General features: G+C 36.7%; 2 protein-coding genes and 1 long non-coding RNA gene across 3 annotated transcripts; all 3 read right to left on the bottom strand.

The window, feature by feature from the left end:
* Window positions 1-4,306: 4,306 nt before the first annotated feature.
* Window positions 4,307-6,659, bottom strand: LOC108998357. Its single transcript, XM_018974893.2, has 3 exons — window positions 5,882-6,659; window positions 5,492-5,664; window positions 4,307-4,665 (listed from the first exon to the last, which is right to left on the bottom strand). The coding sequence occupies exons 1-3, from the start codon at window positions 6,503-6,505 to the stop codon at window positions 4,515-4,517; spliced, it is 948 nt and encodes a 315-aa protein (XP_018830438.1). The 5' UTR covers window positions 6,506-6,659; the 3' UTR covers window positions 4,307-4,514.
* Window positions 6,660-7,992: 1,333 nt separating this feature from the next.
* On the bottom strand, window positions 7,993-15,736 carry LOC108998359. Its single transcript, XR_004801980.1, has 2 exons — window positions 15,424-15,736; window positions 7,993-8,336 (listed from the first exon to the last, which is right to left on the bottom strand). It is a non-coding gene; the product is annotated as an uncharacterized LOC108998359 (long non-coding RNA).
* A 6,572-nt stretch (window positions 15,737-22,308) lies between these two features.
* On the bottom strand, window positions 22,309-23,703 carry LOC109013122 (26.5 kDa heat shock protein, mitochondrial-like). The gene is made up of 2 exons (XM_018995100.2): window positions 23,245-23,703; window positions 22,309-22,894 (listed from the first exon to the last, which is right to left on the bottom strand). The coding sequence occupies exons 1-2, from the start codon at window positions 23,549-23,551 to the stop codon at window positions 22,482-22,484; spliced, it is 720 nt and encodes a 239-aa protein (XP_018850645.2). The 5' UTR covers window positions 23,552-23,703; the 3' UTR covers window positions 22,309-22,481.
* Between the last annotated feature and the right edge of the window lie 579 nt (window positions 23,704-24,282).

The raw sequence follows: 24,282 nt of genomic DNA, 5'->3' as shown, positions 1-24,282 counted from the left end.
TTCTTGGAAGGAATGCAACTGAAAAGTGCTCCCAACCGCGATAACTTGTCTCAGCATCTTGAAATCAAGTCAGGCGATCTGATTGAATATTAAAGTTTTGAATCCTTTGTCTTTTTCTGATTGATTTATAATGCTTCAAGAGCTTACGACGTCTTCATCAAATGTTTCATTAGCTAGCTTCTACAGTTTCACATTGAGATATCATGACCGTTTGCTCTTGTTGGGCCGTGCTTCATTAGCTCCAAGCTGGCTGTAACTCGTATAGAAATTCATCTTTCTCCGACTTTGGATTTTCACTTGACCCATTTTTTCAAAAACAAACACAAATTGGGCCTTAAGTTTTCGACATGGACGTATTAAGATATAAAATAAACAATAAAATTTATTTTTTTTATCAATTTAAACTTTTAGGACAAGTGATAATTTCACATGGTATCAGAGTAGAGGTCCTGAATTCGAACTCTGGCTCTATACTCTATCTTATTTAATTAAATATTTCACTTGTTGGACCACCTATTGATAAAGAGTCTAACTAATACGTGAGAAAGAGTGTTAAGATATAAAATAAATAATAAAATGTACCTCTTCTATTAACTTATACTTTTGAGATAAGTGATGATTTCATAGGATGTCGAAAACTGCACAGGCACACAGAGCATTCATCTTCTCTAAATAATTTATCTTTCTATGTTATATCTTTAGTAAAATGATACCATTTACTCTTATAGTGGTCAAAATTAAAGGGCATGTTATAAAAGTGAGTAATTCTACCTATACTTATACGATTATAAATATCTTTTCGTAAAAAATAGAACTACCGAAAACCTGTACTATGTGTTTCATTCATATCAACCGTTGCCATCTATAAAGTGACAATGATGTAGGGTGAAAGTAATATCTAGAAATTTCTAAAATATTAGAAACCAAATAAAAAACCAACCAAAAGTTAGAAAATGAAGTCAGAAAATAGTATGATTCAGGTGTACTAGTCGAGTTGACCAATAAAAGGTATCCTGGATTGAATTTCAGTGGATCTATGTACGCAGTGACCATGCATGGTTCTTCTGTTCACCTACCACCACTAAGGTACCAATTGCAACTCTGTGGCTGAGATGTTTCGAAGTTTAGAACCTGGCAGATATATATTTTTTTTTTAAATAATAATTAGAATAATAAATGTATAAATATCGTATAATTATTTAAAAATAAATAAATAAATCTAATCATTTCTTTTCAGAGAAATGATAAAACAACGACTCTTTTACCATTTTTCTATGATCTTTTAATAAAATAATAATTTTTAAAATATTTTTTTAAGTTTAGATTTAGATTTGATGTGTTTGGAATTTAAAAAAAATATTATTTTGTTAAATAATTGTAAATAAAATATAGTTAAATTGTAAGGTTATCATTGCTCGAGAGGCTGGAGTGCCAGGGTGAGAATCAGACTTTACAACTGGAAGAAATGTGCAGTACTATTGCAAGTGAATGTGGGTCCAAAGATTGCAGTCTTGAATAAAAATCCAATTTTTTGTGGGGCCAAACACATGAAGCATTCCAGCCGTGCATCAGGAACTAGCCAATACAATAACAGTAGATGGAACGGCTGGAAAATGACACCATGTCTCAGGAGCTCCACTCCTTTTTTTTATTTTTTATTGAAAACAACTTGTTGATTGATAAAACTGCGTTAAGACACAGACAGATTACAAGTTGGCACTCGATTACACACTCAATCACTGTTAAAATATTTCTCCCCAACGAATAAACAACTAAATTCCCTTATAGTTATGATAACTACAGACAACATAAAAGGAAGGTTAAACAATATGGAGCATGATAATGATTTGATCGAAGTGCTGAGAGAAAGGAAATAAAGAATGATATCTATTGTGTGTATGTACGATTTTTCAGAGATTGTATAGAGATTGTACTGCACTCCCACTTGCAGCCGCCCTTTCCCCACCCTCCCTTACTCTCCAGTCCAGCGTCCAGTTTTGGCAGTGGATATTTTAATGTTGATGTTGATCTGGTGCCACTAGTCCACATAATTTTTGGAACTTTACATTTCTTGGAAATTGTTGGCTCCCATTGTATTTACACAAATTCAAAGAGATTTGACAAGGCTAATCATGATCAGCCCAAGGAATGATAATTTAACCGCGCATGATATTACAATAGTACATGCAATTTGTTTAAACAAAATTATTGTCTTATTCCGTCGTAATAAATCATGCTATTAAAGTTTTTTATTTTTTCCTCATTACATAGATCATTAACTAAGTAGTTATAAAAATACAAAATTCAACGGGTGGATTACGGGAGTTTCTAACAATCGATTCAAAACAAGCAAAATCAACACTAGTGAAAATAAAAAAGTAGGATCTGAAACCAAAAGTTTGATTCCCACCCATTTCATATTAAGGGAAAGCTGCTTAAGGCCCAGTTGGTTTAGATGACCAAAGCATCTTATCTGAGTTGTACGGTCTCAAAGTTTTGTCTATCCAAATATTGTATTTCATTTCTAAGTTTTGAAAACATCCACTTAAATAAACAGTAAATAAACAGTATAAAATTGACAATGACCAGTTCAAAACAGTAAATGAACAGTATAACCTGACGTGAATAGTACGTGAACAACATAAAATCTCAAGAATTCAGGTACTCTATAAATTCCGTGAGACCCACACCTTTTTCAAATCCCAAAAATTCAAAACCATCTCATCTCAACTCAGTATTAAAACATGTATTTTTTTTACAAATTATCATATTTCATCTTAACTCAAAAAATCTCATTACTATTTAAAATATATCATCCTATCTCATATGAACTATATATTCAAACCAAGCTAAAGTGGTTTTAAAATAGTTTGATAAATAGACTATAAAATTACGATTAAAAGTCGTAGTTGAGAGTTGTGTGCTACATTTTGCTGGTCTGGTCCGATTGAATAAGACTTTCACGATCACTTTATCTTAATCTTTAGTTAGGAAAAACAGGAACATAGGAAAATAGCAACATTAAGATGAGTCGATATGTCGGTGTAGGACTGTCATTGGCGGTGGTGGCGCGTGCGGCTCAAACGCCACTCTTAGGAAGAAAGTAGTACTCGGATCTAAGAGATCCGAAGTCGCTGACCCTGACGGTGTCGCGCGTGGTGGCAGAAGACTCACCCTGGCATGGCGGTGAGTGGGTTTCAAGCGCACTGTAAGCCCCGCGTGAGACACACGTGCCACTCTTTTGGACAATTTTCTCCTTTCGTCAGAAAGATCGGTGGCTGGGGAGTCCGATGGTAGGGCGCATGGCCGTCATATAAAGCCGGTAAGCAGTAGATCGGAATATTTTGGTGCTATAGCTGAAAAAGTAAAAAAAAAATGAGGGAAAAAATCGATATACATGGCTGTCAATGATTGGACAATTGTAGTTAGAGATGAGCCGAAGCTCCAACACCCCGTGGGCGGAGAGGCTGGGATAGCTGGCTGCTTGAGTAGAGAGAATAAGAAAACTTGGCACTTTTTTCTAATCATGCTATTAAAGTTATTTATATAAAAAATAATATTTAAGGGGCATAATATCTTGTAATAGGATTTATAGGATTTTTTTTTTATATATATATATATAGGATATTGGAGTCCCACGTATTTAATAATCAAATCAAGGCTATTTAATAATCAATCCAAACTTTGCATCATGCTGTGGTAGGAGACAGTGAAATGAACCAAAACAAATCGACGAAAAAATAATTCCAAGTTGGAAAGCAGCCATCGATCTCTTCAGCTAGCTCGATATATCAATTGCAATTATCAATTACCAATTACCAATTACCAATTACCAAGATCCAGTGGTTGAAAATAATGGGGTTTATTGCACCAAACTGGGGAGTGGCCAGAGGGATTGATGGATTCGAGTATTTGCAGTTTCATCCACCATTTTCTACCATACATCGATTATCTTTTGCCAAGCTTCCTTGGCTTTATACCATTTTAGGAAGAGTGATGCTAGGCCGGCATAGGCAAAACTCATATTTTTTATTACACATTTTTTTACCATCTTTAAACATTTTAAAATATATATATATATATATATCAATTCACTACTAATCAACACTTATAATAACTTCCTTAATCAATAAGTAAAAAAAATTAAAAAAAATAAATACAGTCAAAATAAAGAGAGAGAATGAGAAGACAAACTAACATTTCTCATTAAGAAAACCAAGTTAACAATAAAGGAAAAAATAAATACAAATCCACCGTTTCCCTTTTTTTTCCCCCTCCATATAGGGCAAACCATAAGGCACAAGGCTAGTAGATATATATATATATATATATATATATATTTCCTCAACAAACGTACAAAAAATTTCTCCAGCTGATGAAAATTTACGGTCGGGACTTCTTACCCAAATTTACAGAAAAGGGGGTACGGTATTTATTGTCTACTACGTTACTTGAGCTATCTCACAGGGGAGAGAGAGAGAAAGAGAAAGAGAAAGAGAGCTGAAGATTTGAGATTAAGAGGCTGCAGTAAAAGGAGAATGGTGAGAAGCTCCTTGGAAGAGATTTGGCAGGGTTGCAAGGTTGTGGCCACGTTCATGTTGTTCCTCTTGATCATCCTCTTCTTCGGCATCCCAAAGAAATCGAGCATATGAAGCTAAGACATAACTGCAAACAGTCCAGAAGTTTAGATCAAAACTTTAGCACTAACTTTTATTATGACATCTACAGTAAGAAAGGTACAGACCAATACTAAAAAAATCTCCTCACGATCAGACAAATTATTGGAGAGCCGGAATAAAAAGTTGATCAAATCATGATGAAAAAATATCCAGTACTTGAAGGAATACCTCTATAATTAAAGCAGTAATTCAATCACACTAACTCAATATATGTTCTGAATTAAGAACTTGAATACAGAATATTCTATTCAACAACTTCTAAAAAAAATTGTGTTACGATCCCGAGGGTCAAAGGCTTAATCAAATTAATATCCAATAGTTTTAGGACTTTTAGATCAATGGTTGGGTCTTTAACAATTGATATAAGAGTAAAGACTACATCACGAGTTCAAGTCACGGAGAGGGCTACCTATAGGTTGGACTAAAATGCCTTAGTCCTATGTATGGGCATGGTATTAAGTCATTGACTACTGATAGATGAGTGAAGCCACTTAAAGAAAAAGGGTTACCACCAAGTCAATGTCGATAAAGTAGGCTGCAATGGATGTCGGATTCGGAAGCGTGGTGGAATGTTATGATCTTAAGAGTTAAAGGTTTAACCAAATTAGTATCCAACAGTAAATCTTTGGATCAATGGTTGGGTCTTTAACAAATTGATCTCCACTGGACAGAAACCACTAAACATGCAGAGCCCATCAATGCTTCGTTTTTATAAACCATTCACAATATTAGAGTTGAGATCCAGAATTTGGCCAAATCCAAGCCCGAAGATTTCGATTAAAACAAAAAAAAAGGGGTGATGTCTTTCTTACCAATCGTCTGGGGCGGTTTTGACAGCTTGATGATAATAACTCTCGGCTCGATCAGCATCCTTCTTTGATTGCCATATCAAATCGGCATAGAGAGATAAAACATTCCCATCACTTGGGTTAGCCAAAATGGCCCTTCCACAATACTCTTCTGCTCTAGCGAAATCTCCGCGAACCTATTCACAAATCAAAATTCCAAACAAAAGTTCACAACACAAGTCAATCATATAGCTATAGGAGGCCAATCTCATGACTGCTATGTTAGAATATAACAATTGTACTAATATTTATACGATCAGTTCTTTTAGGTTAGCCATTTTTCGTAGCAACCAAACAAAGAAAGGGATCAACATGCCAAGAGTTTGCAAGATTTTCCAATCAATTCTTGATTACCTCTTTCAAAAACTTTGCATAGTTTCCAAGCAAGAGCGCATTGCCTGGGTTTGCTTCGATCATCTTCTGGTAATAAGCGTCTGTGTTTTCACTCCCATGATTATTACTTTCAAAAGACCCTGACCCATCATGATCACCTCCGTCTCCACCGTCTGATCCTCTCCCACCACCGCCACAAACCCGACCACCATCGCTCCCACCTCCACCACCCACCACCAGAGTCTGCAACAAACTATCTTTCTTCTCCACAGCACGTTCCTCATCGTCCACCACCGTATCACCCAACCCAGAGCTTGAAAAGAGCCTCTGAATCGAATATAATGAAGGTAAAAAATTGCGTTTTTGCTCTTGTTCTTCTTCTTCGCCCTTGATTGTAATTTTTTGTTGTTTTTTAGGGGAGTGAGATACGGGATTCTTCTTTCTGGGCTTTGGTGGAGCTTGAAAGTCCGTTTCAGTCAAGATTTGGGTCACCTTCTTCGTTGAGTCTTCAATGGGATAACGATTAAAAGATTTTGAGAAAGAAACTGATCTGGTCCTTGGAAGCGCGTCGGCCTCGGGGGATGAATCCTTGGAGTGGGGTACCCATGACTTCAAGATAGGTGCGGAGGAGCTCCTAAGAAGCATGGTTTATGATTTCAGAGAGAGAGAGAGAGAGAGAGAAGGTTGTACAGGGAATGAAAAGACAGAGAAGCGGAAAAGAAATATGGCATTTGAGAGAGAGAGAGAGAGACAGAGCGGCAAGGAGATTGTCAAAGAGATATATATAGAGAAGCAGCAGAAACAAGGAGAATCAACAGCTGAGCGTCGGATTTTATTGTATAGAAAGTAGGAAGCAGCAGAAGATGAATGGAATCTGGACCGTACGAATGCTGGGTCCACGTGGGATATTACGTGCTGTCCGCAGAAATAAAAGCCCATGCGGATGAATGCGTAGTTCGGTAGAGTTAAATCTTTACGACCTCTGAGGAACTGACACCCGGCTCTGTGTCACGTGACGTCCACCATCGCCGTTCTTCTTCAAGACTACTATTATTTCAATTTGGTGCTTTGCTATCAAACTTTTGGCTGGAGCTTGGACGGTCACGATTCACGAACAACTGACGCAATTGGCATGCGTCGCTCCCTCCCATCTTATTCTTAGCTTCCCTCATTGTCCTTTTCACTAAGTTCTGGAATAATATTATTTATTGTCTTATCGAAATATTAGGAATTAATTTTTAATGCTATGATAATGAAACTATCACCTATATATTTATTTTCGTAAATTATTCTCGAATACACTTCTTCCATACCAATAATATTACATAAATAAATTTGAAAGAAAATTTACAAATTAAATTTTATCATATCAACAATATAAATAGTATGCTTCATACCGATTTATATGTATGGAAATAACATAAAAAATGGATAATTGACTGACTGATGACTTAAATCCAGATGAATCCCATTTAGAAAGCTAGTCCACTTGAATGAAAACGTCTACATACAGAGATGTAGGGTTTGCTTATCAGATACAGAGACCATAATCTACCATACGAGAGTATATACATCTTATCTTGTGGGTACCCATTCAAACAGTGGGTCTTATGGTCCTGAGTTTTTCTCAATAATTTGTTTGTTGGGAGTGCGTTTAGGTGGGGGCAGTGAATAGTAACTGATGAAAAGAATTATTCTTTATGAGCCATACTTAACTTAAACTATCTTCTAATTCTAGGATAGTGTGATGATCTACATCATTTATCAAAGCCCTAGTAATGCACAAGGCAAGCATGCATGGAACACGACGCTAAAATAAAGTACCATCCGTGAAATACCAAATCAAAAAAGATTATCCTTCAACTACACAAGTTTAGTATATCTTCGGGTTCTTTTTTTTTTTTTTTTTTTTAAACCAGCCTCTACTTTTTGGCCAAGTATCTTCATATCAATCACAATAGGACCGTGTAGCTGCAACCTTTGAGGCAAACGCAACCCTGCATCTTATCCCTAGAAAATGGGAAATAGTGCGTTGCTAACTATAATTGAAATAGTGTGATACAAACTATCATTTCATAGTATCTATTGCCTTTCCTTTAGTTGCCATTGGAAATGGATAACTACCAAAAGAATTGTGAAGGAATGCAAGCCTCGATAAATAGCTTGGTGCTACTTCAAATATCATATTGACTTTGATTATTACAGCATTTAAACTTTATTTATATAACAGAAACAAGTTTATTCCACTACCCTAATTCAAATGCTTCCTGCTTGATGTAGATTCTAATGCCATTCCCCTAATCAAAACATTATATACATGATAAAGGCTTACTGGGCTATCTTCTAAATCCAGATCCTTTGTCCGGTCTACTTCTCTCATCCCATACAGAAGCCCAGAAGAATAAAGACATCCAAAAAAAGACAGCAAAGAAGATCTGTACTCTATCTTGAAATTTGGACAAAGATGCCGCAAGTCCTGTTCCCAAAAGGATGAGAAAGATCACTAGGTCAGTGAACACCAAACTTCAGATACTTAAGGGATACAAGTATATAATGCACACAAGAAATAAATGAGTCACAATATCTGACAAGCTCACATAATTAAGGTCACTTATTCATCAATCAAAGCGTCTTTAACAGTTTGCCAAATGTCATTCCATATGGAAAAAAAAAAAAAAACTATGTATTTTACAAGCATATGGATATGTACATGGGATGCAAGAGGACGGGTGGGGGAAAGGATGCAAATTTGCCCCATTGAAACAGAGAGACTGGCAGAAATCCTTAACCAAATATTCCCTAGACAACTATCCATTGACATGCATCAATTATTAGCATATTCTGCACATACCACCCATAGTTCATGGTATGGCTCTTTTTAATCATCCTTGTATTGTTTGCAACCCACAGGCCATTGACAATTAAGATCCCCCTTTTTTTTCAGTAAGGGAAAAGAATAACACCAGATTGCATGCATGACTCTATTGCTAGCACAGTACCCTTCCGACCAACATTTACTTTACTCCTTACTTAATTGTATATTAATTTTATGTTGGGAGACAGTTTACAGAGTTCAAAACACTTGTGATGTATGATCAGTGTAATGTCTTCAATACTAAATTACCGTATAGAGTCCACTGAGGAGTTAATAGACACCAAAACTTCCATTTTTTTCACGACATGGATCTTCAGCAAGGTAGAGCCCTTTGTACCCAACCTGGAGAGTAAATCTCAGGTACACAACCCCACCCGTGAAAAATCATGTTTCAGGAAATTCAGGAAAAATGTGAAATTGAATTTGGGAGTTCTAAGCCTACAGCTCATCCTAAGCCAGCCATTTGACCACTAGACTGGTCCACGACAAGTATATAATAATCCCCTTGGCATAATGTTGTGTTTTAGATATTCAAAAAGGATTTGGCTTGTGTTTTGTTAGATCGGAACTAGCCTGTTCATTGAGGGACAAGTATAGCATAACAAGGGAAACTTCAAAAGAAGAAATAACGTGTCAAGTCATCTATTTCTGCAGTAATAATGTATGCAATCTGTTTGATAATTCAAAGCTTTCTCTCTCCTAGAAAATTTTCTCTCCGTACACATGCATTTTTTTTCTTTCTCGGTCTGGTTCTTGATTCATTTTGCTTCACCAACGTGGGTATTGCTTGGTGATAGTTAGATGGGTCGTTTTATAGAACTAGTTATTGAGTCTAAGTGCTTCACTATAGCAATATGTGGAGGTGGTGGTCTGAGAATTACTGAGAGAAGCTGGAAGACAGAAAACTCAGTGTTGCTGGGCTTCTCCTCTATTCAGTGGCTTGGGAAGATGTTAGAGGAGAGCTTGAGCAAAAAGGAGGTATACTCGGCAACACGTGATGGGTATTGTAGTTTTATTGATCAACGTTGTGAAAATAGGAAAGGAAGATACGTTGAAATATCAGAGTATAGTCAGGGGGGGAGAAGGAATATGCTATGTATTCCAAAAGGTGAGAATGGTGGGGGATGGAGGAAGATGAGGGAGGCTTTGGTAGAGTAAGGGAAAGAAAAAACCAAGGAAGGTGGTCTGCATGGAGGAGCCAAACCGAGTGATGGAAGAGGGAAACTAAAACACTATGAGCAGTCGTATAAGGAGGTCCTTGCGACGTCGATACCGAGAGCTGAGAAGGAGAAGGTGGCTGGTGCGAAGGTTTTGGACAGAGGTAAGGGACGTTGGCAACGTGAGGGTACGGTGAACCATTCCCATGGCAGGGCCTCTGTCGCATGTCAGTCATGGGAAATGCAAAGGAAGTTGTTGGAAATGCAGGGGCAGCTGCGCGCATTGCAGAAGGATATGGCTACAATTGTAGCATTTGTCGGTTCATTAAAGGAAAGAGGAGGAGCAGATAAGTTGAAGGATGATGGGCTGAGTTTAACTCGGAAAAAGGCTCTACCGAAGGGCAAATACAACAAAGGATGGAACGTATGGCGCCGGGCTAAGTCACAAGATCCTTTTGGGGCTAGGCCGTCTCAAGTTAAGGCCCAGGGTATCGGGCTACATCCTAAGGCCCATTCAGGCGGGTCGCTACCCAGGACCCAATTAGACGGGTCTGGATCCGAGCCAACAGAACTCGCAAAACCGAGTTCTAGCCCGATACATTCCACCGAGCTTCACGGGCTCGGGTTCGTGCTGGACAGCATACAGACGGCGCCGATAGAGGTTGAGGGGATACAGACGGCGCCGATGGAGGTAGTGGGGGTCGCCGGTGTGGTCTCGCCAGAGTCTTGTGCTCAACAGCCCTTGTTAGGCGTAGAAGCTAGGGTTCCTTTGTCTCTGGAGAACCAGAGCTCGCTGATGAGGGAGGCTGGGGTGTCTCTGATCCCGGCAGCAGGGTCGGGGAGACCAGTAGAGGACCTCGAGTTGGCTAAGGTTGAAGAAGACTCGGATGACTTCATGCATTCTGTGGAAGATGAACTTTTCATCCCCTGTGGTTTGGAGGATTTTTCAATGGGAAGTGAATTTCAGAACCAGAATAATAAGATGGGGAATCCTACCCCATTAAATTATTATTTTCCAGATCAAGCATGAGATTGGGTTATACATAAAACTAAAGAAATTCAACATGTTGTGGGAATTGAGTGTGTTGGGTATGAGGAGCAGTTTATAGCCTTGTTAACTGCTATGGAAGCTGGCTACTATCAAGAAAAGAGGGGGAACACAAAGAAAAGTCGGGAATTAAAAAGATTGATGTGGTCGATGAACTCGGAAGCAAGTTCTAGCAGGAATAAGGCAAATGGGAAGGGGCTGAATGTTCTCCAATGAAACCCAAGATTTTATCTTGGAATGTCCGGGGTCTAAACGAGGTAGAGAAGCGTCTTCGGATTCGTCATCTACTCCGTGAGTGGAAAGCGGACATAGTATGTTTACAAGAGACAAAGCTGAAGTTGATTAGTAGGAGGATTATTCGGAGTGTGTGGAGTAATATTTATGTGGATTGGGTATATTTGGCCTCTTCAGGGGCTTCGGGAGGAGTTGTGGTAATGTGGGATAGACGGGTAGTAGAGAAAGTGGAGGAGTATATAGGGAGATATATGGTAGCTTGTTCTTTTAAATGTGTATTAGATGATTTCTTGTGGGCATTTGCAGGAGTATATGGGCCTAACTTAGATGTCAATAGAAGTATATTATGGAATGAACTTGTAGGGGTACAAAGTTGGTGGGACCTCTCTTGGTGTATTGGGGGGGATTTCAATGTGGTGCGCTTCCAGAGTGAAAGTCTGGGAAGTAGATGATTGAGACCAGCAAGCCTGGAGTTCTCAGAGTTTATCTTTGATTTAAACTTGATAGATCTTCCATTAGCAGGGGGTCCAGCTACTTGGTCAAATAATCAGACGTGATCCCGCTTGGATCGTTTTCTGATTTTTCCTGAATTTGAATGCCATTTTCCGGATGTATGGCAAAAGCATTTGAGTCGTATAACTTTGGACCATTGGCCTATTCTACTGGATTGTGGAGGTGTTCGTAACAGCAGAAGGTATTTTAAGTTTGAAAATATGTGGTTGAAGTCAGAAGGTTTTGTGGAAAGGGTTAAAAAATGGTGGACTTCGTATCAATTTGAAGGTACATCCAGTTTCATTTTTGCAAACAAACTGAAAGCCTTAAAAAGGGATGTAAAGGAGTGGAATAAACAAGCTTTTGGAAATGTGGAGGAGAACAAAAATTCCAAGTTGATGGAAATTCAGTATTTAGAAAGGCTACAAGAAGGGAGGCCACTAAATGAAGAGGTACAAGCACAAAAAATTTTGTTGGTTGCTGATCTTGAGAGGTTAATCTTGCAGGAAGAAATCTCATGGCGCCAAAAATCAAGAGCACTTTGGTTGAAGGAAGGGGACCGGAGTACGAAGTTTTTCCATAGAATTGCAAATCACATAGAAGAAATAATAACATTGAAGTGCTGAGAATTGAAGGGGTCGAGAATAGAGAAGAAGAGGTTGTCCAAGACCATGTGGTTGTTTTCTTTAAAAAGCTTCTCACGGAAGAGGTGGGTTGGAGGTCTACTTTAGATGGTTTGGCTTTTGACACTATTGAACCAGGGGATGTTACCAGATTGGAGAGGGCTTTTAAAGAGGAATAGATATTTGAAGTGGTAAGAAAGATGGTAAAAGATAAGGCTCCCGGACCGGATGGTTTCTCTATGGGTTTTTTCCAAGAGTGTTGGGAGGTAATTCAAGCGGATCTTTTGAAGGTATTTCAAGAGTTTTTCTTGTTAGGAAAATTTGAGAAAAGTCTTAACACTACTTTTCTTGCACTAATCCCTAAAAAGGTAGGGGCCATTGAGATTACAGATTTTCGGCCTATAAGTTTAGTGAATGGTGCTTATAAGATCATTGCAAAAGTGCTTGCAAATCGATTAAGTGGGATATTGGGAAAGATTGTTACCAAACCACAGAATGTTTTTGTTAAGGGTAGACAGATCCTTGATGCAGCTCTAATTGCTAATGAATGCTTTGACAGTAGATTGAAGATGGGCAAAGCAGGGATTATGTGCAAATTTGATATGGAAAAGGCATACGATCATGTTAATTGGGATTTCCTTCTTTATTTACTGGGTAGGTGTGGGTTTGGTGAGAGGTGAAGGTCATGGATCAGATGGTGTATTTCTACGGTACGATTCTCGGTGTTGATTAATGGTAGCCCAGAGGGTTTCTTCCCAAGCTCTCGTGGCTTGAGACAAGAGGATCCGTTATCTCCTTTACTTTTTGTCATTGTTATGGAAGCATTGAGTAGGATGATCTCAGCCTTAGTGACTAATGGTTCCATCAGTGGTTTCCAGATTGGATCACCGAGTAGGGGTATTACAACTGTTTCTCATCTGTTGTTTGCAGATGATACGCTTATCATGTGTGAGGCTGATCACGCTCAGTTGAGGGCTGTGAAGGCATTGCTACTGTGTTTTGAAGCAGTATCTAGCTTGAAAGTGAATTATGATAAATCTGAGTTGGTACCGATTGAAGAAGTTCAAGATATAAGAGATCTGACGGGCATTTTGGGGTGTAAAATTGCGTCTTTACCTATGACTTACCTGGGATTGCCGTTGGGTATAGCACTGAAGTCTCGTATGATATGGGATACAGTGATTAAAAAAGTAGAGAGGAGATTAGCAGGGTGGAAGAAAATGTATTTGTCGAAAATGGGTCGGACTACTTTAATCAAAAGTACACTTTCCAACCTTCCCACCTACTTTTTATCCTTATTCCCTTTACCGGCAAGTGTGGCGGGTAGACTTGAGAAGTTACAGAGAGACTTTTTGTGGGGGGGCTTGGGAGATGAGTTTAAATTCCACTTAGTTAAGTGGGAGATGGTATGTCGGCCTATCTTCAATGGCGGTTTGGGTGACAGAAATTTGAGAGTTTTTAATCGGGCTTTACTAGGCAAATGGTTGTGGAGATATACCAAGGAACCAGAGGCCTTATGGAAGACTGTGATCGAAAGCAAATATGGTGATCTAGGGGAGGGGTGGTGTACCAGAGAAGTTAGAGGAACAGCGGGTAAGGGGTTATGGAAACACATTAGAAGAGGATGGGAGATCTTCCAGCGATACACTAGATTGCACTTGGGGACAGGTGTCAAGATCAGATTTTGCAAGGATGCATGGTGTAGTACCAGTGTTCTACTAGATCTGTTTCCGTCTCTTTTCTTGATTGCAAGCAACAAAGATGCCACAGTGGCGAAGGTTATGGAAGTCTCAGTCTCAGGTAGAAACATTCACTGGAACATCAATTTCAACCGGGCAGCACAGGATTGAGAGATGGAAAGTTTTGTAGAATTTTATAGCCTCTTATATTCTGTTCGACCGAACATTCAGCAGGAAGATGAGTTGTGGTGGCATCCTGCAGGGAAAGGGGTATTCTCAGCTCGCTCTCTCTATAAGGTTCTCACACAAGTTCCAGAGATACAGTTTCCTTGGAGAAAGCTTTGGCGTCATAAGGCTCATTCCAAAGCCTCTTTCTTTGTGTGAACAACATCTTTGTGTAAGATCCTCACTACGGATAATCTAAGAAAGAGGAGGATAATTATTGCAGATTGGTATTGTATGTGTAAAAGCGGGGGTGAGTCGGTAAATCATTTACTTTTACACTGTGAGATAGCTAAGTCTATTTGGGACGAGGTGTTTAAAAGGATGGATATGGCGTGGGTGATGCCGGAAACAGTTTTGGATGTATTGGCTTGCTGGAATTCTATCCGTGGGGTGAGACAGATCAAAGCAGTGTGGAATATGATCCCTATCTGTATTATGTGGTGTCTATGGCAGGAACGAAATGAGAGGACTTTTGAAGACAAATAGAGATCTGTGGAGGAGCTAAAATTGTTAGTTTTTAGAACTCTTTGTATTTGGGCCATTGCTGTAGACTTAAATGGCATGGACCTTCATGAATTCCTAGTTTCCAACATGCCTACATAAACAGGGCATTTTCCTTGTATCTTATTACTTTGGTGATTTAATAAAGTCTTATTTTACTTATCAAAAAAATAATAATGTATACAACATTCAAAAAATGGTCCTCAACCAAAAACAAATTGATGTTAAATGGGAATTTAAGGAAAAAAAAAAGCATAAACCAATTCACATACATTAAAGATTGGCAGCCACAAAGCCATTTCACAAATATAAGATTTAGTTTCTTTGCCGCGATAAATACAAGATTAAATGGCTACAAAAAGGATAGGGCGAAGAATTAGATCCCAGACATTAAACCTATTGATTCTTCTATTTCTACTTTCACTTCGGATAACAAGCTACGGTTTTTTTTGGGGGTGGGTGGTTGGAAACTTGGATGAGACTCAGCTACGTATGAGCAAATAGGTGATTGGATGAGACTGACCTACGTATGAGCAAATACATAGCTTAAAAGGCATAATTATTCTTAAGGTCAAAAGAGGGAAAAATCATCAAACAATTGAAGTCACAAAGTCTCTTAATGCTGCGTTTGGAAGAACAAAATTGTGTTTCGGAATCGGAAATGGAGCACAAAGCAAATAAAAAAAAAATCCCAGGTAAATGTAATGAATTTAAAACAGGAATCCGAACCTGAGAGAGGGACTGAGTCATCCTGGGGAGGGGGACCAGGGCTGGCGGCATGGCAAGGACGACAGGGCCGGGGGACGAGGGGGTTGGAGCGGAAGGAGGGGGATGGACGGCAGGGATGGACCGGAGAGGAGAGGATATGACAGGTGGAGAGAGGGAAGAAGCGGTGACAGCGGGTGGAGGATATTATGGGGAAGGAGAGGAAAAAGAGAGAGAAAGAACTTGGCGGTGGTTTATGGAAGGCGATGATGGTTTTGGCAGACGTAGAGTGAGCGGAAGAGGGAGAGGCAAAAAGGGGTGCCATTTGGAGAGGGAATGTGCTTTCGATTCCCGAGTTGGGATGTTTTAACAGTTTTATATAGGGCCGGTTGGTTGGGCTATGTTTGTTGGATTGGGCTCTTAACTCAAAAGTAGAAGTGGGTTTGGTTCATTTGAGGTTTCTTGAAATTCCACGCTCTCCCTCCGTTCTTTACCCGAACAAAGTATACTTTAGATCACTCCAGTGCGCTAAGAGCATTGCATTGGCTTCATTAAAAATTAATACATCTTCAAAATTTGAAGAAGTGTAAATAAAATTATTTATATTGGTTTCATCAAAATGTAAAAATTTAAACTTTGAGTTATAGTGATTTTAAGCATATCTTCAAATTTAAAGATATACTGTTTATCATCAAAAGTAATATTTTATTATAAAAACTAAAATCAACTCATTTCCTGTATAAAATAGTGTACAATAATATAATAGTTTGTTCTTTAAATATTAATCCATTTAAATTCGTATAGGATTAATATTATAGGATTATAGCTACATTAATTTTTATTTGTTATAATAATATAATATAATATAATATTATTAGCTAAAAAATCGGATGCTCCCATCTAATTCCAAGCTAGTAAAAAGGTTGCTGATGCTATCTGGGATGCCTTCCGATTAATCTTTGATTATTACTCGTTGGCCTTTTTTGGGATAGTGTAATTGTAAAATATAAAAAATATATATTATTATTAAAAAATAATATTATATTATTATTTTGATGAATCTAATGGCTAATCCAATATGAGATCATGGATATAGAGGTTTTGAAATATGAAAAATATGTAATTTTCATCAAATTGTGGAAATAATTTTGATGAAGCCAATGTCAATGCTCTAAGAATGAAAAGCTTTATAGAACCGTAAATAAATTTTATAAAAATAAATTTATAAATGGATATAGTTTATATAATACACTAGATATATTTATAATAGAAGTAGTTTTACATCTAATGCACCATATCAAACTATTTCAATTTATAAGGGTGGACAACAGGCCCCCGACCACATCTACCTTGCCCCCGCATGGTGGGACGAGCAACCCCGCCTTCTTGCCTGCCCTCCTATGTGGGGGCTGGGGCTTTGCCCCACAAGGAGAAAGCCTAGCAGGCCCGCCCCACTACTTATATATATTTTATATAAATATATATTTATACATATTTATAAATATATGTTATTAGTTTTACTATATATAAACATAGTAATATGCATTAAGTATAGTTTTTACTTAATATTTTGTGTAAGTTACAATGTAGCCTAACGTAACCTTTATATAATAGGCCACACTTAAGCTATACAGAATGTTGAGTGATTGGGATTACGGTTTGGTACTGAACCTATTCCTACATCTGCAGTGGTGGAACCAGGAACTTTTATAAGAGGACCAACTTTTCTATTGTGTGACACATTTATATAAATTAAAAAGAAACTGAAAAATCATAAAAATATAATTATATATAAAATTAGATCTCAATAGTTTGTTACATATACATAGAAATAAAATTCTAAAAAATACAACTTAATATATGTTTCAAATTTTTGATGATAATGTTTCGAATAATATTAATCCATTATTATTTTTATAATGAAATATTTAGAATTTATTTTCTTCATAGAAACTATCAAGTGATATTTTAAAAGGTCATCTTTCATTCTAGTATGTAAGCTAGTTTATTAAGTTTCATGTAAAATCTAAATATTTTTGTGTCACATTAAGCATATAATGCTATAATTGAGACCTTAAATAATTTGTTTTTACTCAATGAAATCTAGAGGATAAAACCTCTCAACTATTTTTCATGTAAATCATCAATCTTAAATGATTTTTCTTATACTTTCACTTTAGATTCCATATTAAGAAGTCTAATATTGTAGAACAAAAAATAAAAATAAAAAAACTTGGAGATCCATATTAATAAGTTTATTATTTTTCCAAAACTTAGTTTTAATTTAATTTTGGTGAGGTCACATCTTTGAAATTAAATAATATATAAAAATTATACAAAATTTTAAAACTATAGGGAAAAAACTGAAGAAAGTATACTGAAATTTTTAAAAATTTTTTAAAAATATGGGGATTGTAATTTTTTTTTTTTTTTGGAGGGGGGGGGGGGGATTTGTTATATTTATAGAATTATAAATAAAATATAGGGTATAGCCCCCCCTTATACATAAGGTAGGTTCGCCACTGCACATCTGTATTTCCAAACGACGAGATAGTAGTTATCATCAGCTTCCCGAGATGATGCAATGAAACCATTTCTCACATATTCTCTCAACTTATCTCATCTCATTTCATATAATATTAAAAAATATATTCTAACAATATTTTACTCAATTTTTAACTTTAATCTCAATTCATCTTATATCATCTCATCTTATACACGAAAACAAAATAGGCATGTTGTAAAGTACTCTCAACGAGAGAAAGAAAAATGCCCGGTTTGGATGACCAAAACATCTCATTTGTATCTCATCTGGGTTGTACGGTCTCAGAGTTTTGTTTATCCAAATATTGTATTTCATCTCTAAGTTTTGAAAACATCCACTTAAATAAACAGTGTAAAACTAACAATGAACAGTTCAAAACAGTAAATGAATAGTACAACCTGAAGTGAACAGTGTAAAATCTCAAATATTCAGGTATTCTATAAATACTATGGATCCCACACATTTTTCAAATCCTAAAAGTTAAAACTATCCTATATCATCTCACTATTCAAACATAAGATTTGTTACAAATTATTTTATCTCATCTTAATTCAAAAAATCTTACTATTATTTAAAATATTTCATTTTATCTCAACTGAACTATGTGTCCAAACCGAGCCTAAAAGAACTCTCAGTATTTTATTCACACAGCTAGGTGGCTTTGATCCCCACGGCATTTTCCTTTGTTGTAAAGTACTCTCAACGAAAAAAAAAAAAAAACATGTGAAGACGGAATATGTAACTTTAGTACCATCGACTCAACTGGAGTCCGAATTAGGTAGAGGCCTAAGTTCTGAACTCAATGTTGAAGACTTCAAATCAATGCTACACAATAATTACAGGTGAAGCTAAGAGGGGAAGAGATCTTTATAAGACCCGCAGATCAGTATTCAGTGAATCACGAAGAAACTAAAAGAAAATTAAAACGGAAAGAAATTAACTAATTCTTTTGCAGAATAGAAACTGATCAAGCACCCTAATTTGGAATTAATTAAGATTCACTTTCGATTTTTGTACCGTGAATGAGAAAGCGCAGAATCACACATTTTTTTACAATTTTTACACACTTATATTTTAGATGAAAGATATTTTTGTAAAATAATTTATAAAAATAACATCACTTTGACACTTTTAATGCTATGTATAACTCTTAAATATACAAATATTGTATAAGTATTTTGTAAAAATGTAAGCCCCATAAAAAACGTAAAATTTTCATATTTTTTAATAGTAAAATCTATTTTTCTATAAAAGACTTGTGCGAAGTAATCCGCTTAAAAATTTGTTTATATCACTTTTCTTACATAAATAACCTCGAATTAATAAAAAAAAAAAAAGAGTTCATTACTCTTCTAAAGTGAAAAACTATTACCATCATAAGCAAAATGTATGGGTGGGCTCTAACTCTGACAAAGTTGAAATGCTCACCTCCGATTGGAGGTCAAAACCCCCTCCGACTCCGACTCCGATCGGAGTTGCCAAAGTCGGAGTCGCAGAGAGAAATCATTCACAGGAAAAAGAAAAAAGAAAAAAAAAATCAATCCAAATGCAAATTTGATACTTTGATTGCCAAAATCACCCACAAACAAAAACCAATCTAAATCAAATTGCAAAAATACCCACAACAAGAAATTATATGCACAAATCAAGCCATAGAGAAACTAAGAAATAATGGCTAAATCTTGAAGAACATGCAAGGGACCGATGATGAGGAAGAACATGTGCATGACATCCTTGTAGTAGCAAAACACTTAGACTGAAATCTGAATCTTGATAGAGAAGGGACGAGTCACAGTGTCACAATGGAGAAGATGAAGAAGTTGAATCCTGAAGGGACAACAGAGAAGATTAAGCATTTGAAACCAGCCAAGAGGAAAAGGGATGATAGAGAAGATGAAGATTGAAGAGCATGTCATCTAACTCAGTCCTATCAAAGAATGTGAAGGTGATCATGAAGTGGCAGAATGAGTTGAGGCACTGGTAGGAGAAGAGAGAAGAGAGGAAATGAATAGGTTAGGGTTTTATTCTTTGAAAGAGATGAATATATACCCTATTAAAAATGGAGTCATTTAAGATTTTCTTAAAACAAAATTGCAAAACACAAAACTGGGGCCTAAGAAACTCAAACGCAGGTTCTCATGTTTCCAAAATACTGTCACAACCATTAGGCTAGTTGGCTACCTGATATATGTATTACAATATATAATATATAAGGTATAAATAGTTAGAGTTTGGATTCGGAGTTCGGAGCCAACATGACCTCCAAATTTCGACTAAGGGATTCGGAGTTACTCCAACTCTGGGAGTAACTCGGACTCCGATTTTCGAAACCATCAGAGTTGGCAGAGTTTTTGCCCACCCCTAGCAAAAAGTCATGTTGCAATCAACATGTGTCAAAATCACAGTAATATTTTTGTCGGTCAAATTTCATCTCTGATGGATGTTGATAGAAAGACTAATGATATACTTACACCTCATTTGTTACTGCTTTACTATCCAGTTTCTTTTCTTCCCTTTTCCCTTTATCATTTGAATCTAGATTAAAAATAAATTTAACTTTATAAAAGTTGACTCAAAGAGCAAAAGAAGTTTAATTTTTATAAAATTGAATTTATTTTTAATTAAAAGTTAATTACGTTAGTTGATTAAATTTATTTTCTTCTAAATTATGAAAAAATGTTATGTTTTAAGATTTTTAATCTAAATTTAAAGAGCAAAAGAAAAAAAATAGTTAAGTAATAAAATAATAGTAAAGAAAATATAAGGTGTCATTTTTCTCATGGAAAACCCTCTAATTTTGGCAGTGGTTCTTATTTGGGTCAAAACAATTGCCCACCTTTTTCTTCTTTTTCCTCGTCAGCAAAAGCTTCATCTCACTCCTAAAAGATTCAATTATTTTCTTCTTTTTAAGTAATACGTCTATTTTGGACATGTTTTGTACGCACCACAAGGTCTTATCAGACAATTAGGGAATTGATTACTTGACCTGCACCAACGCAAATTCAAAGGAAAGCTCGAGGGTGGTCAGGGAACCCTCCGATGCCTAAATCAGTTTTATCTATCAGAATTATGATCAAATTTTTTTCTACTTGAATTCGTATGTACTTGATGGTCTGCTTTTATACTAGGTATGGGGGAGATCTTGCCTCCGTCACCATGAAATAGTCCCATCACCTTCATGTTTCGGCCTTTAACGAGACTTAAGCTTTGTTTGTTTTTTAAAAACATCTCATCTCATCTCATCTCACATCATCATTATAATTTTTCTAAATTTTCACATAAAATAAAATAAACAATTCAACTTTTTTAAATCTTAAAATAATAATAATATTAAAAAATATATTTTAACAATATTTTATTTAATTTTTTAACTTTAATCTTAATTCATCTCATTTCTAAAAACAAACTAGCTCTAATATACCCGAGAAAGATAAGTAATGTGGCGTGGGTCTCTAACAAATACGTTGGCGACCTCTCAGCTTGTGTCGGCGGTGCTTGCCTTTTCCATTCTCAAGACGTGGGTGATTATTACTTCTCTTGCACGTCCTTCAGCAGCCACAACTCATGAGTGCCTGAGGCTTACCAGAGGAAATCATTGTGACGTTGCGTACTGAAGAAAGGTAACTAATACGGCATGGACCTTTGATAGTTTTGCCAGCGACCTCTCGACTACGCAGACAAGGCTCACCTTTGTCAACTCTTTGTCAGAACTTTATCATTTTTCCTCGATCCCCATTTTTATTGCAGTGAGATGAGCCTCTTGTTTCCCATGAGGCTCTAGACCGAATAGACCCTGGACCGAGAGATCGGCTTCTCATTTACTGTTGAGCTCAGCCCGGTTTTCATCCCTTCCAACGTCCACTTAATTTTATTTTATTATTTTGAAAAAAAGCTTCAAACCGGTTAGATATATTTCATTTTTTATAACCTGTTCCGCAAATAGGAGAGTTATCGAAGAGTCATGATATAAGCATAATTTTTTACAATTTTTTTAATATAATTATATATAAAATAAAAATATTCATCTAAAGTTATTACTTTTATAATTATTTTATAAAAACACACCTTAATTAAAAAAAAATTTGTACAATTAGTCTGAAACAAACATTCGGATATAGCAAGAGCGTCAAAAATTGATACAATTAATATAATTTAATTTGTAAGATTTAAATTTTAAAATTCATAAATTGTGTGCAATGTAAAAACCTTCAAAAAATTTCATACATTTAATCGTTTCAAGTTTAAAAGGTGATCAGCCATGTAATGTGAAAATTTCAGACCCAAATGGTTAATTGCAACACGTACGTGGTAGTGCATGGCATTTTCATTTCAACCCAGCGCATGACATCCAGAAAACAGAAACGTCAATGCTGTTGACAAAAAGAGTCGCATAGATCTTATTGTGTCATGTAAAATATATACGAGTACGTTCTTCAAAACAGAGGCACACACACAGTAACCCTTTCCTTTGTTTTCCACATACATAAACACGTACACATCGCAGGCTCCATCAAACTCGATCAGGCCTCCTATCAAATTAATGTACTTTCACTTCCTTCACATCCTTCTTTGGCTTCTCAGTTCTAGGAATGACAATAGTTAGAACTCCATCCTTCAACTCCGCCTTAAGCTCGTCAATTTTGGCATCCTCGGGTAGCAACAGGTTTGTGTGATAGTAGCCATAGCTCGCAGCTGACCAAGACTCATCGTCCGAGTCGTCTTCGTTCTCTTCCTTGTGCTCTCCGGTTATTGTTAAAACTCCGTCATCGATGGTGACCTTCAAGTCTTCTTTGGATAGCCCCGGCACCTCATACCGCAACACGTAGCTGTTGTCCTTCTCTTTTACGCGGCCGCTGAGTGTCCAGGGGGTTATGTTCAATTTCTCGAACAGACTGTTTATGTTCTGGGTTGCTTGCATGAGCGCATTTCCAAGCCCCGAGGAAAAGAAATCTACATATATATAGGCAAAGCAAAAAAAGGTATTGTGTTGGTCTATTCTATTGTTTTAAATCTGCATCCCACTAGCAGCAAGTATTTTAAGGAGATCGTATATTCTTCACATGAGAATATTACTGTGTAATTCAACAAGCATGCCCAATTAAGATAAAGTATATATCTAGTTGTATAATTCATTGACGATTCAAATATTGCTTCCTTTTATATATTATTCAAGTCCAATTAATTTAGGAATTTCAATCATGATGTGGTGAACGTTTAAAAATAGAAAAAGAAAAATGGTATTGATATGCATATATAGGCCTGGCGCCATAAAAGACGCACTCGAGAGAGAGAAAGAGTACCGTAATGGGCAGGAGAAAAGTCATGACGGTCCTTGTTCCTCCACAGCCACCTCTTGCGTTGCCTCTTTGGGAATAACTTGGACTTCTTACCACCTTCAGAAACAGATACCTGATCTTTGCCATGTTCTGTTTTCTCACCAGCCACCTTATCAACATCTGCTGCAGTAAACGTCCTCACAATCTCATTTCCCCACCTCTGTCTCTGAACACCACCAACACTCCTCTCACGAGCACCTTGACCCAGCAAAGAATTAGAAGCCAACACCCTTTGTAGGATACTCTTCGAAGTTAAACGAGGCAAAGCCATCGATCAGTTTTTCGCTTAAGAATTAGTTCCTAGAGTAAGAAACCTTGACGATCGAGTATTTAGAAGAACATCTGCGTACTTGTTGTCGCCGATGGTTTAGACTAGGGTAAGAGGGCAGGTAGCAAGGAAATTTAAAGAGGGCTGCTTTGGTTTGGACAGTTGGAGAAGTCTCTGGGAGGTGTTAGATCATGACACATCAGAAAAGTGATATACATGAGGAACAGAGGGATGGTTCTTGGTCCTTCTCAAACATACCACGTACCATGCTGAATGAGGAAGAGTGTTCTAGAGGGAAATGCATCTGATTCATTTTTTTATAACTTGTTCTTTTTCTCTCAAAATGAAAAACTTTGTAGATATAGTTAAGAGGGACCCTTAATCATAAATATTTTAAAGATGAGGATTAAAATGTTAAAACATGGAATTTAAGTAATTTTTTTTTTTTTAAAAGTGTCGAAATTCAGAATTGATTTGAAGATCTTCAAATAGAATTACACGTAGATATTTGATTTTATAATCAAACGATATAAGACATCTGGGACCTTCCTGGAATAACATTGAGCATAAAAAGATGCTCGGAAAATAAAAGGAAATAGAATGGTTTCTAAACTTGTGCGCAAGCAAGGATGTAACGAGAACAAATGAGGGGTAGGTATTTATTTGGAGATGGTCGTATTAAAATCAAGTAAACATGATCCAAACTCACTTTAGTTCAAGATTATCAGCCTGCA

This window comes from Juglans regia, chromosome 7 (assembly GCF_001411555.2).
Source record: "Juglans regia cultivar Chandler chromosome 7, Walnut 2.0, whole genome shotgun sequence".
In the NCBI taxonomy this organism is placed as follows: domain Eukaryota; kingdom Viridiplantae; phylum Streptophyta; class Magnoliopsida; order Fagales; family Juglandaceae; genus Juglans; species Juglans regia.
The sequence above is the reverse complement of the archived record's forward strand: the minus strand, read 5'-3'. Positions and strand labels throughout refer to the sequence as shown.

Excerpts from the sequence above, each read along its gene's own strand:
- LOC109013122 (XM_018995100.2), bottom strand. The coding sequence starts at position 23,551 with ATGGCTTTGCCTCGTTTAACTTCGAAGAGTATCCTACAAAGGGTGTTG. Across the intron at positions 22,895-23,244 it reads CTTTTCTCCTGCCCATTACG|ATTTCTTTTCCTCGGGGCTT; the intron begins GTACTCTTTCTC and ends ATATATATGTAG.
- LOC108998357 (XM_018974893.2), bottom strand. The coding sequence starts at position 6,505 with ATGCTTCTTAGGAGCTCCTCCGCACCTATCTTGAAGTCATGGGTACCC. Across the intron at positions 5,665-5,881 it reads ATGCAAAGTTTTTGAAAGAG|GTTCGCGGAGATTTCGCTAG; the intron begins GTAATCAAGAAT and ends ATTTGTGAATAG. Across the intron at positions 4,666-5,491 it reads AAAACCGCCCCAGACGATTG|TTATGTCTTAGCTTCATATG; the intron begins GTAAGAAAGACA and ends GACTGTTTGCAG.